This window comes from Sarcophilus harrisii, chromosome 1, assembly GCF_902635505.1.
Source record: "Sarcophilus harrisii chromosome 1, mSarHar1.11, whole genome shotgun sequence".
NCBI lineage: Eukaryota > Metazoa > Chordata > Mammalia > Dasyuromorphia > Dasyuridae > Sarcophilus > Sarcophilus harrisii.
Window position 1 is genome coordinate 579,366,052 of NC_045426.1, and position 15,851 is coordinate 579,381,902.

Here is a 15,851-nt window from a genome sequence, read left to right on the forward strand (position 1 = left end):
TAGTTTTCCTTCTGTTAATGATTGTGTGGTTATTGCAGGATCAAAGAGTCTAAGAAGGACTTAGTCCAAGACTTTTTATTATAACCCACACACAAAATGAATCCCCACTGTAATATATTTGTCATGTACTTGTCCAGTTGCATTGAAAATCAATGGAGAGCAAGTGCTTACCATAAGATAAGTGGAACATGTTAGGCACTCAATAAATGTTGACTGAAAGATTGATTCATGAGTACCTTCATCAACAATACTAAATTGTTATCACAAGCAAAGATTAAAATACTCTGTGATCTCAGTGTTGTATATATTCTCTCCAATGATGCAGATTACAAATCATCCTTGCCTGCCCATTCTGAAAGGCTCTTATTCATATTCTCATCAAATGTTTGTCATTATGGAGGTAGTCCACTTGATGAGATGAAATGCTTTTTATTTTTTCCTGACATCACAAAAATGACAGTGAAACAGTTGGACTATTTCCCTTTTAACTCTTATCCTCCCTATCATAAAGATGGCATTCTTTCCTTCTTGGAAGTTTTAAAGTTGTTATATATTTCAATCAGCTCATGCCTACTATGAACTTCTCTCTTGTCTTCTGTGTGATTCTAATTTAAAATTTTCAAAAAACTGTTATGTTCCATGTATTGCAGTCATGTTAATAACACTAGTAGGATACTAGTATCAAAATTGGTCTGAGGTTTCCAGGAAAAGTTTGGGATCATTAAAAAAGAGAGAGAGAAGAAGAAAATCTCTGCAATTTCCTGAAGACAATCCAATCCATTCATCTCAAAATACCATAGAATCTTAGAAGAATCTTAGTGCCATCTAGTCCAAAACTCCCATACCAAAATAATCCATTCCCATTATAATCGATCTGACAAGTGGTTATCCACTCTCTGCTTGAAGATCTCCAACAATGGAGAATTCAACATCCTCTGAGGCAAAAGATTTTGTCTGACATCAAGCCTAAAGTTGCCTTCTCGCAATTTTACCTACTATCACTGACTTAGTCATTTGGGGCCAAACAGAATGAATAAACCTAATTCCAAACAATATATGTATCATACATATGTCATATATATCACATATATGATATTGTATATACATAAAACTATATATGTATGTGTTATATATATATTACATTTATATGTAAACTAAATGGACAAACTCTCTGAGTCAACCTTCCAATTAATTATACATTATAATTTGGACAATAGATATTTTTCATATTTCTTTCTTTGTGAATGTTAGATTACTAACTTACTTTTTTGAGTGGTTATGAATCTCTTCAGCAGATCATCAAGCATTTTTAAAATGCCTCCTATGTATTAGGTAGTAGATACAAGTCATTGGGAATACAGATAGGAAGAAAAGTAAAACAAACTATACATATACATATACATATATATCCACATATATATAGGCAGAAAGACATCAAGTAAATATAATTAAATTAATGGAATTAGGAAGTATTAGAAAGTAAGTACTCTAAAGGTAGGAAGGATTAGAAAATACATTTAAGGTATTTGAGCTATATCTCGAAGGTTTTCCATAAGAGGAAGGTAAGGAAAGGGGTTATGTTCTAGACACAGAGGACACTAGTTCAAAGACACAGAAATGGAAAAAGAGATACTCTGTATGAAGAACAAAGATAAGACAGGTGTGTGGAATAACTTACTAAGGCTAAAAAGGTTAGTTGGCTAGGCTGGAAGTCTTTAAAAGCCAAATGGGAAAGCTTATATTGTATAAGAGAGAGAAACCATTCCCAAACTATAGTTCTACTCTACTCTACTCTAGAGTAGATTGAGCTCTATTCTAGAGAAAGCACTATCAGTCCCAGTTAGTTTACTTTAGTTATTACCAGTTAACCAAAATAAATCACCATATGCCAAACACTATTCTGCATAGTTTCTGACCTCAAGGAGTTCACATTCTAGTGGAGAGATAACATGTAAATAACTAGTTGTACAAGTAGGAAGTATACTGTGCAAATGAAAGGTAATCGATACCTTGATATGGCATCAAGCTAGAACTTTTGTGGAGAAAGAAACAGAAGGAAGAGAGGAAAAACGAAGTGTAAACAAAAATTTTCAGCAGCCATAGCATTGTTAGGTTATCATGATGACCAGAATGCCTCAAGCTAGTAACATGATTCCCTTTCTCATCAAAAATTTAAAATATTGACAGACTTCTTTTTCTCCATGAAACACAACAATGATTTTGTAATAGAAGTCACTGGGAAGATGAGATTTGTTTTATAGAAGGATGTTTACATCCAACTGTTGAAATGCAGCTCTGTTTTAAAGAAAGCATTTTCAGTACTAGCTACATTACTTTAGCTTCCATATTAATTTTGAAAAAATAAAAAAAATTCTTTACACTTGCCATTTTACCAGCATAGGGAGTTCCTTCCCAGTGTGGAAAATTTCTCTACTGATACAGATCAGCCATTTCTTTGCCATATGTAGTTTAAAAAGTGTTACCTAAGGCACTGAAAGGTTAAACCTCTTTCCCAGGATCACATAACTAGAGTGTGTGTGTGTGTGTGTGTGTGTGTGTGTGTGTGTATGTATGTGTGTGTGTGCATGCTATTCCCCTTCCACTCTCTTATCCAAAGGCTCTCCCCAAATCCATGGGAACAGTCAGACAGAGCCACCACCACCAGCTCGTAGCGCTCCGATCAAAGCATATTTTGAGTTAGAAGCTCATCCTGATCATAGGATAGAATAAACTGATAAACCAGATAAGGAGAGGACGAAGATAAGTCCGAGGTTTAGGTCTAATAGGGTGTTAGGTATAGGTAGGGGAGTTCAGATTGTTAAAGCAATGGAGAGGGCTAAAATAGGGGCAATAATAAATATTGAGGTGGAAGAGGTACTCTCCTTTTTGCCTTTGCCCTTTTGCTCAGACTTCAGGACTGCTTATATTCTTTCAGTGAGATGGGAGACCATCAGATCTCATCATGTGCCTTGCCACACACTCCCTCTGAATTTCTTCTAGGTCTCACCATATGACTGGCCTTCATTCCTCATAGTCTCTTACCATTGTCATATTAACCACCACATTTCCTCTGGGTCTTTCCTTTTTCCCTGAAGCTGAAATTTTTTTTATGTGTTCTCTCTCTCAATTAGAGGGAGCAACTTGAAACCAAGGATTATATATTTTTTTAAAGTTATATCCCCAGCATGTTGCACAGTACTTTTCACACAGCGAGCACTTAATACATGGTTTTTCACTTATTCATCATTCATCCATTCAATACAAGACTTTTTGACTCTAAAACCAGCTTTCCATCTTCTTGCTTATTCTGCTTTAGTGCCCTGAATAAGAATATATTTTATTCCCATCATGGCAACCTTTGCAGCACTTTATTTAAGGATAAAGCATTCCACCAAAAATTTGTTTTGCTGCACTGAAATAAAATGACAAAGTTTTAAAACAGAATTGATGCAGAGACAAGATTATACCATTGAGGACTCCTATTCCTAATGAATTTTTTTTAAAGTACTTAACCACAGTACTTCTAGTGCAAAGCACAATATTTTGTATATAGTAGGTACATAAAACATATCCAAAACAATGATCATTAGTCTGGTGCTGCTTTTGATTCTGTTACTAATAAACTGTGTAGACTTTGGGCCATTGATTTCATCTTACTAGAATTATTTTCATAGTACAATATGAGAATTGGACTAGGTAATCGCCAGAGTCCACTGATTTTATACAATTCCTTGGCCTATCTGATTCAGCTTTCAAGAACAAGCTGTTCTACATAGTTTCTGAGGTTTCTATTCTGCTCAAAGATTCCACAATTCTGTAATGATTTGTTTTGGGCCTTTTTTCCCTTACCTAGAGGTCCCAACAAGCTACATTCATGCAGGAGACAAGCTCCTTACAAAGAGAGCCCATAGCATTTTAAGAAGCAGTTACTGGAATGAAGAGTTGACATTTCATAAGGAAATTAAATGAATAAAAATACCACTATTATACAGCATTGGAATTCAGCACATAAGCAGGTCTACAGAAAAGCTAGTTAGAATGCAAGGTAAAGAAGCCTATACCACACTACAAAGAAGACTAACAGGTAGGCAGAAATAAAAATGCTAGGCTGGAATCTGTCCAATTCACTGGAGGCTGCCTGCTCTATTCCTGTAACAAGTATCGTGGGATTCTAATGTTCAACAGAAGCTTGGATTCGGTTGCTTTTAGATAATCTTTTATTTTCTTTTCCTACTTGCCCAAGAATGTATTCAGAAATCTTCTGGGATTTTTTTCTGGGAAAAAAAAAGTGGTTAAGGGAAAATGCCAAACCTGGCATAGAAAATGCAAAATCAATGTAAAAAGAAAGTTTCTAAAAATGGCTTTTGCTGAAGTATGATGAAAGAAAATAGAAAGAACCAGACATCATCCTCTCTCCATTCCTTTATTGTATGTTCTTGTGACACAAGATGTTACTGCATTTGTTTTTTCTGCTTCGGGCAATTATTCATTTCTGACATCCCAGAAGACATGGCTATAGCAGACAAAAATCAACACAAAGTAAATATTTTAACAATGCTAAGAATAGCTCATGTGGACATTGGATTTATAAGCTGATTCTGTTTTTACCTATACAGAACATTGCTTTCAAGCTTCCTTTTCTATGCCTGATAGCTTCTATAAGTTTGGTACCATTTTGTTTTTCTTTAAAAAAAAATCAAACTCTTTGAAAATCCTTTTTTTTTCACCCTTGCCACATGTGGATTTTTAGTATAATCAAATACTCCATTTCAACAAGAATTATTAAATGCATATCGCATATATACACAAAACATTGGGCTACATTCGTTGGGCTACAAAATCCAAAGACAAGACAAATACAATCTGTTAAATGACCACTATTTACTGATATTCTTTTTCTTCTTCCTCTACCCACAACCCCTAGTAGTTAGGCAGATTTTTCCCAGAAAGGTGATTCTAGGATTTAATTAGCCCAAGGACTATTCTCATAGCTTCCTGGTAGCCTCTGGTCATGTAAGGCATGACTTCCTGATACCCTAAGGGTTCACATCCATAGAGTCTGGGTCCTTCAGAATTAGGTATCCCAAGACCACAAGATTTATTATTTTTGGACTTGCTATACAGACTGTTTAAGTGTGGAGACTAGAAGTTTAGAGAAGAACCAGCCAGCAAGGGACAATTAGTGCCCTGTAGGAATTGGGCAATGGGGGTGAGGTACAGTAGGAGAAAGGCTCTCAACATTCTAAGCTTACTGGACCACTCAGAAACCTGTTGGAATCCTGAGTGGGGCAGAGAAAGAGAAGTTATCTGTGAGCTCTCTGGAGCACCAGATCCATTTGGACTTCCAGTCTGCCCACTTAAGAGGAAGATACAACAAAAATATTTCAACTAAGTCACAATATTTTCTAGAGTCAATCTCATCTATAGAAGTCTACATTTAAGTATTCTTTAACTAAGAAAAGTGAAATTTTCATCAGTTACAACAATTGAAAAACAAACCAAAAAACTCCAATCTCTTCAATTTGCATAGGTACTGGGGATATTAATGAAAAATGAAAACATGTTTATATGATGGTTCAAACTTGTACAATGCTGAGTAATATTGATATATTCTGTCTCCAAATCAGAAATATTTTAGAAATTCAAATAGGAAACTTTTTGTTGTGTCATGCTATGTGGCTAATTGCTCCTTCTGCTGTCAATCAAGAAGCATTTATTAAACATGTAATTAATACAAGCTTATTATTGTATGCCAGGCATCTTGCTAAGCTCTGAGGATACAAGAAAAAAACATAGCCTTTATCATTGAGGAGCTCACATTGTGAATAGCCCACAAGTAAATAACTAGTTCTATAAAAGATAAATACAGAGTAGATTGATCTCTAGGGTTCCATTTGTCTAGATAGTTTTTAGACTCTTCCCTGGGACTGAACTGTCTTGATTGGCAAATAAGTATCAGCTCACTTAATCCACTTTATTCAGCCTTCCCGTGACGAGTTTCACATTCATTCATTCATTTATTCTAGATAACCTCCTTTGCCCTCACTTCCCACCTCAATCCATGTACACCCTCCTTTTCTGAAGAAGTCCTAATAATTAACTGTTCTATGGCTCTATTCATCATCACTAAACATTGTCATCCACACAAAAACTTCCTTCCCTGGCTACCTTTCTATTGTGTGTTGTTTTCTTGTGTTAGTATGCAAGTTTCTTGAGGGCAGACACAGTTTTACTTTTATGTATTATATTCTCAACATCAAACACAGGGCATGGCATGCTATAGGCAATTCTTTTAAATTCATTCATTCAACACATACTCCTCTTGTTAACAGACTGGTAGAGAGTAAGTCTGTTTTGCTGATGAGATGTTACTAAATACAACATTCCATCACTCATTTGCTAAAAGGTCCTAACAAATGTTGTCTAGGAAAGAATGCCTTTTCAGAGCAATATTCAAAACATGCTGACAAAGGATGTGGGAGTGGTATTGATAATATAATTTCTCTATGAGAAAGAAAAGAAAGAAAGAGAAAAAGAGAGAGATGGAGGGAGGGAAGGAGGGAGGAGGAAGGAAAGAGAGAAAAAGAGAAGAAAGAAAAGAGAAAAAAGAAAAAGAGAGGAAGGAAGAAAGGAAAGAAGGAAGTGATGTAGGGGAGACAGCAGTGACTCTGAAGCCCTTTTGACCTAAGAGTGCTCTTGTCTGTCAATAATTGTAAAATGTAATAAATCTTCCCTTAGATTTTAGGGAAGATATATCAGTGATTCTGAAGCACTCTGATCTTTTTTCTAACAATTTGTCCATCAATGATTTCAAAGTCTTCTGGCCTTAGAACAGTCCCACAAACATCATTGACTGTCAGATAGATAATCTGTTGGTCAGTAATAACCAAGTTCCTGAGACCACCCCTCAAACCTACCTGAAAGCCATAAAATTAGCAAATATAATCTATTGGTCAGTAATGACCAAGTTCCTGAGAGACCCCTCAAATCTATCGGAAAGCCATAAAATTAGCAAATAAGTTTATTTTAGGGGTCTTTTTTGTTTTTATTTTTTGCTTTTTTGGTATATGGGTTGCCATTTTTGATGGAGCTTCTTGAGATCAGGGACTAACTTTACATTTCTTTGTATCCTCAGAGTTTAATGTATAAACTAGGCACTTAATAAATGTTTATTGACTGACTTATGACCTTTCACTCCATTGTCTTACCAATAAGCACCCTGCTCTCTTCTTTTTTTTTTAAATCATTTATTTTTAACATTAATCTTCAAATTTTTGATTTTCAAATTCTCTCCCTTCAGCCCCTCCCCCACCCACCAAAAAAGCAAACAATATTAGTCATACACAAAAATGATACTTTAATTTTCATTCAGAGGTCATCAATTTTCTCTTTAGGAGGTAGATAGCAATTTTCATAAAGGGTACTTTAAAGTTGACTTCTCTCTCTTCTGGAAGAAATCTTACATGCAGTAGCTTAGAAATACCATCAGATCTAGGATCAGAAAACCTGACCCAATTCTGTTGTTTATTATCAGGGTTTTCATGGGCAAGTCAGTTGTCATCAACAGATCTCAGTTTTCTCATTGGCCAGATGATAATGCTAGGCAGTTGGTTCCTAATTCTCTTCTATCCTCTGATATACAAAGTATACAGGATTGTGTAGTCTAAAAGTATTTTTAATTCCTTAATTCCAAACTATATTTTCTTATAAAGGAATAAGGAAGTAACCCTTATAAAACATCTACTCTCTGGTAGGCACTGTCCTAAGCACTTTATAAATACCATCTCATTTTATTCTTAACCAACAAACCTGTGAGACAGGTGTATTACATTCCCCATTGTATAGGTGAGAAAACAGAGGAAGACAAAGTTTAAATAACTTGTCCAGGATTTCTCTCTATCTCTGTTTTTCTCTCTGTGTCTCCGTCTCTGTCTGTCTCTGTCTCCCTGTCTGTCTCTCTCTTTCTTTCTATCTCTTCTGTCTCTGTCTGTCTGTCTGTCTATCTCTCTTTCTGTATATCAGGCTACCTCATAGATGACAGATGAAAGATCCAAAAATATCTCAACAGGCAAGAACATTGTGCTGAATTGGTTGGCATAAAGTTTAATAAGGATAGAAATGACTTAAAAATAAATCCTTGAAGGTAAAGTATGGGAGAGGCAGAAGATGTTCTAGGGTTTTATTGGACTATGGGCTTATTATGAGTCAAGAGGAGAAGCAAAAAAGACTAATACAATTTCAGACTGCACAAAAGAGGCATGGTTCCTGTGACTCAGTGGATAAAATGTTTAACTTGGAGTCAGGAAGACTTGAGTTCAAATCTGTCCTTTGACATTAGCTGGGTGACCCTGGGCAAATCACTTAACCCATTTGCCTTAATCCATTGGAAAAGGAAATTCTGGCAATTGCTAAGAACCCTGTTCATGGGGTCATGAAGCGTCTGGCACAAAATAACAACAACCTATTCTGATATCTTCATATATTTGAACAGTTAATACATTAATGAGGGAGTATAGTTTTTTCTATTGGTTCCAGATACTAGATGTAGAGGCCATGGGTAAAGCTAAAAAGTGTTTCATTTAATCTTTATTTACTCTAATTTTTTTTATTAATGAGAAGCAGAATGGGGTTTCTTTGCAAGTTAATTAGTTCTCCCTCACTGAATATCTCTCTTCAAGCCAAGGTTGCATGGCCACTTATCAGGTATAATGGAGAGAAAATTATTTTCCAGTTATAGGTTGCTCTAGGTCACCTCTGATGGCCCTTCCAAAATTATGATTCTATAGTAGCTCACTGAGTCCTGAACCTTATTTAAGAAAAACCATGGGAAAGTGTAGGACCTAGTCACAAAATGTAAGAGGTCCTAGAATGAAGTATTATTAAACTAACTGTGGAAAAAAATTCTGTCTGAGAAAGAATTCCACCTCAGACCAATCCCTTTCTTAAAGTAGGAAAATTAAAAAGGGAACAATTCCATTGGCCAAACCAATTATTGTTCACTCTCACAGGCAATCCATAAAGACAGTGGGAAAGCTTCAGAGGCAGATAGGATCTAGTGGGTCCATGAAGGAGCTGGACTTGAGGACAAATCCAGCTTCTGATGATACAAGTAGAAAATGCACTCACCTGGTGAAGGAAAGACTGCCAGGAATCACATAGAGCTAGAAGAGCCACCATAAGGACCCAGGACCAAGTGTTCAAAACTAAGGGTGTGGGCCTATCAGTCATGAATGATCAGGATTGATACTGTATTGCTTTAGTCATCCTAGACTAGGGACCTCAAGGTCAAATGTATTGCTTTTCTCCCCTTAACTACAGAGGCTCGAAGTCTTTTTCTTCAGGTTTCAGAGAAAATTTGTTTACCCTTCTTTTTAAAAATTGTTTAAGTATTAACTTTGTTTTGTACAGGAAATCACAAGTCTGGACTTATTGGGAATGTTGTTGGGAGGAGGCAATTTAGGGGGAAACAAGAGTAAGAAAGAAAGTTAAGGCAAAAGAAAGTATTTTGCCAGAACAAAACTTTCTCTGGTTGGGGACTCTGAGCTAAAACATAAAGCAAATTATATATTCCTTTGTTATAACTTTCTAAAGCAGTGAAAGAATATACTGGGAAACTCATCTAGTGGATAGTGCTGGATTTGGTGGTCAAGCAATCCTGAATTCAAATCTGACTCATGCATTTAACCAGCTGAGGTACCCTGGACAAGTCACTTTTAACTTCTCTGTATCTCAGTTTCCGCATCTGTAAAATGGAGATGTTAAATAACATCTACTTCCCAAGGCTGTTATGAGAATAACATGAGATATCTGTAAAGTTCTTTGCAAACTTTAAGGTACTATATAAATTCTAGCTATATTAATAAGCATTATTATCTTTTGTGATTCTTATTCTTTGGCTGGGATAAGACATCCAGAAGAAAACATCAAGGACTCTGTAAGGAACTCTAAGATACCACTACACACCTGTCAGATTGGCTAAGATGACAGGAAAAAATAATGATGATTGTTGGAGGGGATGTGGGAAAACTGGGACATTGATGCATTGTTGGTGGAGTTGTGAACGAATCCAACCATTTTGGAGAGTAGTTTGGAACTATGCTCAAAAAGTTATCAAACTGTGCATACCCTTTGATCCAGAGTGTTACTACTGGGATTATATCCCAAAGAGATTACAAAGAAGGGAAAGGGACCTGTATGTGCACGAATGTTTGTGGCAGCCCTTTTTGTAGTGGCTAAAAACTGGAAACTGAATGGATGTCCATCAGTTGGAGAATGGTTGAATAAATTGTGGTATATGAAAATTATGGAATATTACTGTTCTGTAAGAAATGACCAACAGGATAATTTCAGAAAGGCCTGGAGAGACTTACATGAACTGATGCTGAGTGAAATGAGCAGGACCAGGAGATCATTATATACTTCAACAATACTATATGATGACCAGTTCTGATGGACCAGGCCATCCTCAGCAACGAGATCAACCAAATCATTTCTAATGGAGCAGTAATGAACTGAACTAGCTATGCCCAGAAAAAGAACTCTGGGAGATGACTAAAAACCATTACATTGAATTCCCAATCCCTATATTTATGCACACCTGCATTTTTGATTTCCTTCACAAGCTAATTGTACAATATTTCAGAGTCTGATCCTTTTTCTACAGCAAAATAACGTTTTGGTCAGGTATACTTATTGCGTATCTAAATTTATATTTTAATATATTTAACATCTACTGGTCATCCTGCCATCTAGGGGAGAGGATGGGGGGGTAAGAGGTGAAAAATTGGAACAAGAGGTTTGGCAATTGTTAATGCTGTAAAGTTACCCATGTATATATCCTGTAAATAAAAGGCTATTAAATTAAAAAAAAAAAGGACTCTGTAAGGAAAACTGAGCCCATTTGAACCCATTCAAATGCTCTAGAAAGCACACTACAATCTCTGATACTTACTGTGTTAACATGAGCAAGTAACATAACCAACACAGTGTCTGACACATAGTAATAAATACTTGTTGACTTGGTGTCCGTATCTGGCACATAGTAAGCACTTAATAAATGCTTGTTGGCTTAGTGACAGAGCCTGGCACATAAGTATTTAATAAATGCTTATTAACTTGGTAACTTAACCTCTCCAAACCTCAGTTTCCTCAATTGTCAGAAAAGGAGGTTGGACTAGATGTCCTCTGGGACTCTTTTTGGTGGAATTAAGAACAGCCATATAAATAAGATTTGTCACCATTCTTGGTCCAAGAGTAAATGGGAATCTCTAAGCCCTTCTTCCAATAAGGTACTTAGCTCCTGCTTCAATTAGTGTTGTTAAAGCTGACAGTGTTTTCCAAAGGAAAGATGGGTACAAAGCCTAAAAGAGCTGCATCACTTCTATATGAGAGGAGGTTTCCACTCAAAGAGAAGGAAATAATGTGGTGGGAGATATCTTAGGAAAATGCCACATTAGTAACAGTAGTTTCACAGAGGGTTACTCTCAGTGACTCTGCTGCCAACTTGAAAGAAATGGTAGGATTAGGAGTCAAGAATCTGATATGAAAACCTGGTTCTTAACTTTCTGGGGCTTCAATTTTTTCATCTATAAAATGAGGCTATTAAACTGGATAGCTTCTAAGTTTCCTTCTACCTCTATATATATGATCCTATAAAAAGTCAGGCTTTTTTTTTTCCTTTGCTTGCATGCAGGGGTTTTGTTGGCAAATATTTAACAAGCTTATCTCCAGAGAAAATGCATTAAATGTATTAAAATTTTAAGTTTCCTTAACATTAGCAACACTTTTTAAAGTAAAGGCAATCAACAAAACAATAAATCAATTCCTAATTGGTATGGAAGTGAAAATGCACAAGCTAAAAATTTTACAATCAGCTCCTTTTTCAAATTGGCTCCAGCTTGGGCCCTGGTCACATGCAACTTTGTTTTATTTCTTTGAACTTCCATTTTCTTATTTCTGATCCATAAAAACTTGAACCAGTTTATCTCTAAAACTCTTTCAAATACTAATATTCTAGGAATGGAGATGATTCACAAAAACAGTCCTATTAACTTGCTTGAAAGGAGAAAAGAAGCTTGATTGGTTGTGTAGGGTCAAGTTCTGGTTGAGTTTGGAATTGCCCTTGGGTTTGCAGGGAAAGTCAAGGCCAAAGGGAAAATGGATAAAGAACTTCTACAGATCAGTTACCTCTCAGAAATAACTGGTTAAACATCCCCCATAAGATGAGAGGGAAAAAGACCTTTCTCATTCTTCCAAATGATTACTTTTCTTTTTCTTTAAGTGCCTTCCCTCCATTAATTATTTCCTATGTATCCTATACATAGCTTATTGTACATATTCCTCTACTTGTTGCCTCCTTCCTTCCTCCACTAGATGAGCTCTTTGTGGACAGGGATTATCTTTTGCTTTTCTTTGTATCTCCAGTGCTTAGCACAGTATCCAGCACATAATAGGAGTTTAACAAATGCTCTTTGACTGACTAAAATGCTTATTCCCTTCCCCAGTCAGACAATAAGCATTTATTAAGTACTTACTACAGAGTAAAAATAAGTACCTTCTAATGATAATAATTAATAATTATTGACTGACTGGGGAAGATAATTTTCATTCTCCAGTCTATAAGCCTCATTTCATTATTTAACCTTTTTTTTTAGTAGGAAAAACTGAGGGGAAACAGGTTAAGCGACTTGCCTGTATAAGTACATGGCTAGCAATTGTCTGAGGTTGAATTTGAACTTGAATCTTCCTTACTCCAGGCCCAGCACACTCTCCACAACTTTACCTAGCTGCTTCTGACTGATTTTCAGTCATCTTTCTCTCTGGGTTTCATACATATAATATCACACATGCATATATATATATATTATATATATATATACATATTTACATAACATAATCTATTGTAATGGAAATAGAACTGGATTTGGAGACAAGAGGACTAGGTCCCAGTGGAAACTGGGCTATTTCTTCTGTGATCCTGGTGAAGTTATTTTATTTATTTGGGTCTCCATTTTCGCATCTGTAAAATGAGGACATTACAATAAACAATCTCCTGTCCTCCCCAGCCCTAAGGTACAAGTCCTGATGCTCTTTGCCAAACTTGCCATTTCTTTGAAATTTGGCAACCAGTTTCAGCAGAGCAAGCTGGTTGGTTGGGGGAGGGAGCCCCTGGGAGGAGACAGACTGATGATGCAGTTTGCATCCCGAAGGGTAGCTAGCTCATGTTACTTAGAAAGGTGTGAGATGCTAAGGGGTGAGTGGGTGGGTAGGAGGGAGTCATTTGCAGAGGCTCCTGCCTGAGGATGAGGGAAACCCGCATGAGGGCCCACGCACCCTAAGTGAGAAGGGTACAGGGGGTGGGGTGAAATGGGGTGGAGCACAGAGGGACCTAGTCGGATGAGAGCAGCAAGGGTGAGAGTTTCACAAATGAGGGAGATTGAGGAAAGGGAGATGTAAGGGAAGGAAACACTGGCGAGAGCAGCACAGGTGTGTGTGTGTGAAAAGTAGGTAGATGACAGCGTAGCTGGGGTTTCACAGGTGAGAATGGAGTAAGAAGGAACTACACAGGTTAGTGGGACGCAGGTGAGGGACATGCCATTGGGAGAATACAGTGGTCAGAGCCGCTCAGGTTGAAGAGCGATTGTCCAGATGTCAGAGAGAAGGAGTGGGGGGGAGGGGGCTTCACAGGTGAGAATGGCGCAGGTGGGAGCTGCTCAGGTGAGAGCGGCGCAGGTGGGGACTGCCCAGGTGGGGATTCGCATCGCCTCGGCTCCTTACCTGGTTCCTATTGTACCAAAAGCCGGAGAGGGAGCCGTTGCCCTCGCCCTGAGTCCCATAGGTGAAGTTCCACTCCAGCTCATCTGGGGTCTCGGAGAAACCCATGTCCCCGGGGCCCCGGGACTGCAAGGACTCCATTGGGTGCCCGCGTCGGGGGATAGGGAGTGCCGCAAAGGCAAAACCCCCGCCGCCCCCTCCCCTTCGTCTGCTAGGCTTTCTCCTCTCGCTTCACCCCGCCCGCTTGCAGTGTCCAGAGCTAGCCCTCCTGCACCCTCAGCTGGACGCAGGAGGGGGGGGTGCGGCGAGGAGGAGGCGGCGCTGCCCCTGGGGAGAGCAGGGTAGAGGCTGCGCGCACACTTCCTGGTCTGGCACTGGCACCTTTGGGGTGGGGCGGGAAAGCCACCTTAATATCTTGCAATATTCTCACACCGAAGGAGGTTAGTTCTGAGGGTGGGAGGCGGCACCTCAACCTCCTTGTCCCCTACACTACCACGAAGAAGTGGGGAAGGAACCTGGAGGGTTCTCACCTGGATCTCAGTAAATAAGGCTTTGGACTGAAACCCTGAAGATCTGGTCCCTGCCCTATTATTAATAAGCTGGATAGTCTTATGCAGGCCCTCTAATTCCTTTTTAGTTGTCAGTTTCCTTGTCTCTAAAACGAAGAGTTTGGAATAGAGGGCCTTTAGATCTTCTAATTCTAAGACTTTGCAATTGAGGAGGAAGAGGAAGGACTGTCTGGTAGGGAGCCTGAAGGAACTTGGCTAGGGAAAGGAGGAAAAGAGCTGTGGTTTTCCTTGCTGAGGTCCTAATAATGATAATTGCCAAGATATTTTAAAGTTTACAAAGTGCTGCATTATATATCTCATTCAGCCAGCAGTCCTTTAGTAGCCCAGAAGGCTTCTGAAGGAGAAAAAAAGAACCCACTGGAAAACAAAACAATGATTACCCCACAATTTTATTTGTACATATTGTGTGGTATTTTCTAATTGCATTTCAAATATAAAAAGCATTCATTTCCCATTCTGCACTTTTAAGAACAGAATTGATGTATACCTTTTAATTATAGAAATTATTGTTATTATTGTCATTTTTGGTAATCCCAAGGCAACAGAACAAGGTGGGGGGAACACTTAATAAATACTTCTGGGATGAAGTACAGGGTATGTGATCAACAAGCATTTATTAAGTGCCCACTGCTTAGCAAACTTTGTGTTAAGTGCTTTTAAAACAGTGCCTGCCCTTAAGGGGCTTACATTCTAGTGTGAAAGACAACCAATAAATAATTAGGTATATTGAAGATAGAAGAATAAAGATAATCTTAGCGAGAAGACTCTTAGATTAGAAGTGATCTGGATAGGGAGGGGAAGGGGAAAGAGAATAGGCTGACACTAGGAGTTTAGTCTTGATGTGAGGCAGAAATGAAGAGGGTAAAGATTTCCAGGCTGAAAGAGACCTGGAAGGTAAAGAAATTGTCTTCCTTCATCTATGCCTTTCATGTCACCTTTTGGAGAAGGGGATTTAGAAAGAACTGTAACTGTTGCCAGGGAAACACTGATAGGCATAGTAGACAAAGGGATTTGCCCAAATTCTGTCTGCATTTGTACTAGAGTTGTGTTATTTCATAGCAGATGATCTCAACAGTCCTTCCATTCCAGCTCTAAAATTCTGTGTTTCTATACTGTTTTGATTGTTTATATAGTACAGACACTTATAAAAGAGGAAAAGAAGTAAAAAGCATTTATAAAACTCCGACTAAACTAGGCAATGTACTTAGTGCTTTACTGTTCTCTCATTTTATCCTTACTCTGGGAAGTAATACTCCCATTTTATAGTTGAGGAAACTATAGCAAAAAAGTTAAATGACTTGTCTAGGGTCACACAGACAGTATCTGAAGCTGGATTTCCTTATTGCAGATCAATTGCATCACCAGGTGTCTCTGACTGGGGCTCTGGAATTTTTAATCAAACATTTTTACAGAAGAACTCTTGGGAGACTGACTTCAAGTAGTGAAGAGGGGAGCAAGTTTGCTATCCTTTTCTCAGAATGGTGTGGGTGTTGATGTGATGAAATCAAG

At 37.9% G+C, this 15,851-nt stretch overlaps 1 protein-coding gene across 1 annotated transcript in view; it reads right to left on the reverse strand.

The window, feature by feature from the left end:
- The window catches only part of NIPAL2 (NIPA like domain containing 2), a 130,399-nt gene extending 116,485 nt beyond the window's left edge, over positions 1 to 13,914 (reverse strand). Inside the window, exon 1 of the mRNA XM_003760280.3 lies at positions 13,777 to 13,914. Coding sequence (XP_003760328.2) covers positions 13,777 to 13,914 — 138 coding nt within the window. The remainder of the gene's footprint in view (positions 1 to 13,776) is intronic.
- Between the last annotated feature and the right edge of the window lie 1,937 nt (positions 13,915 to 15,851).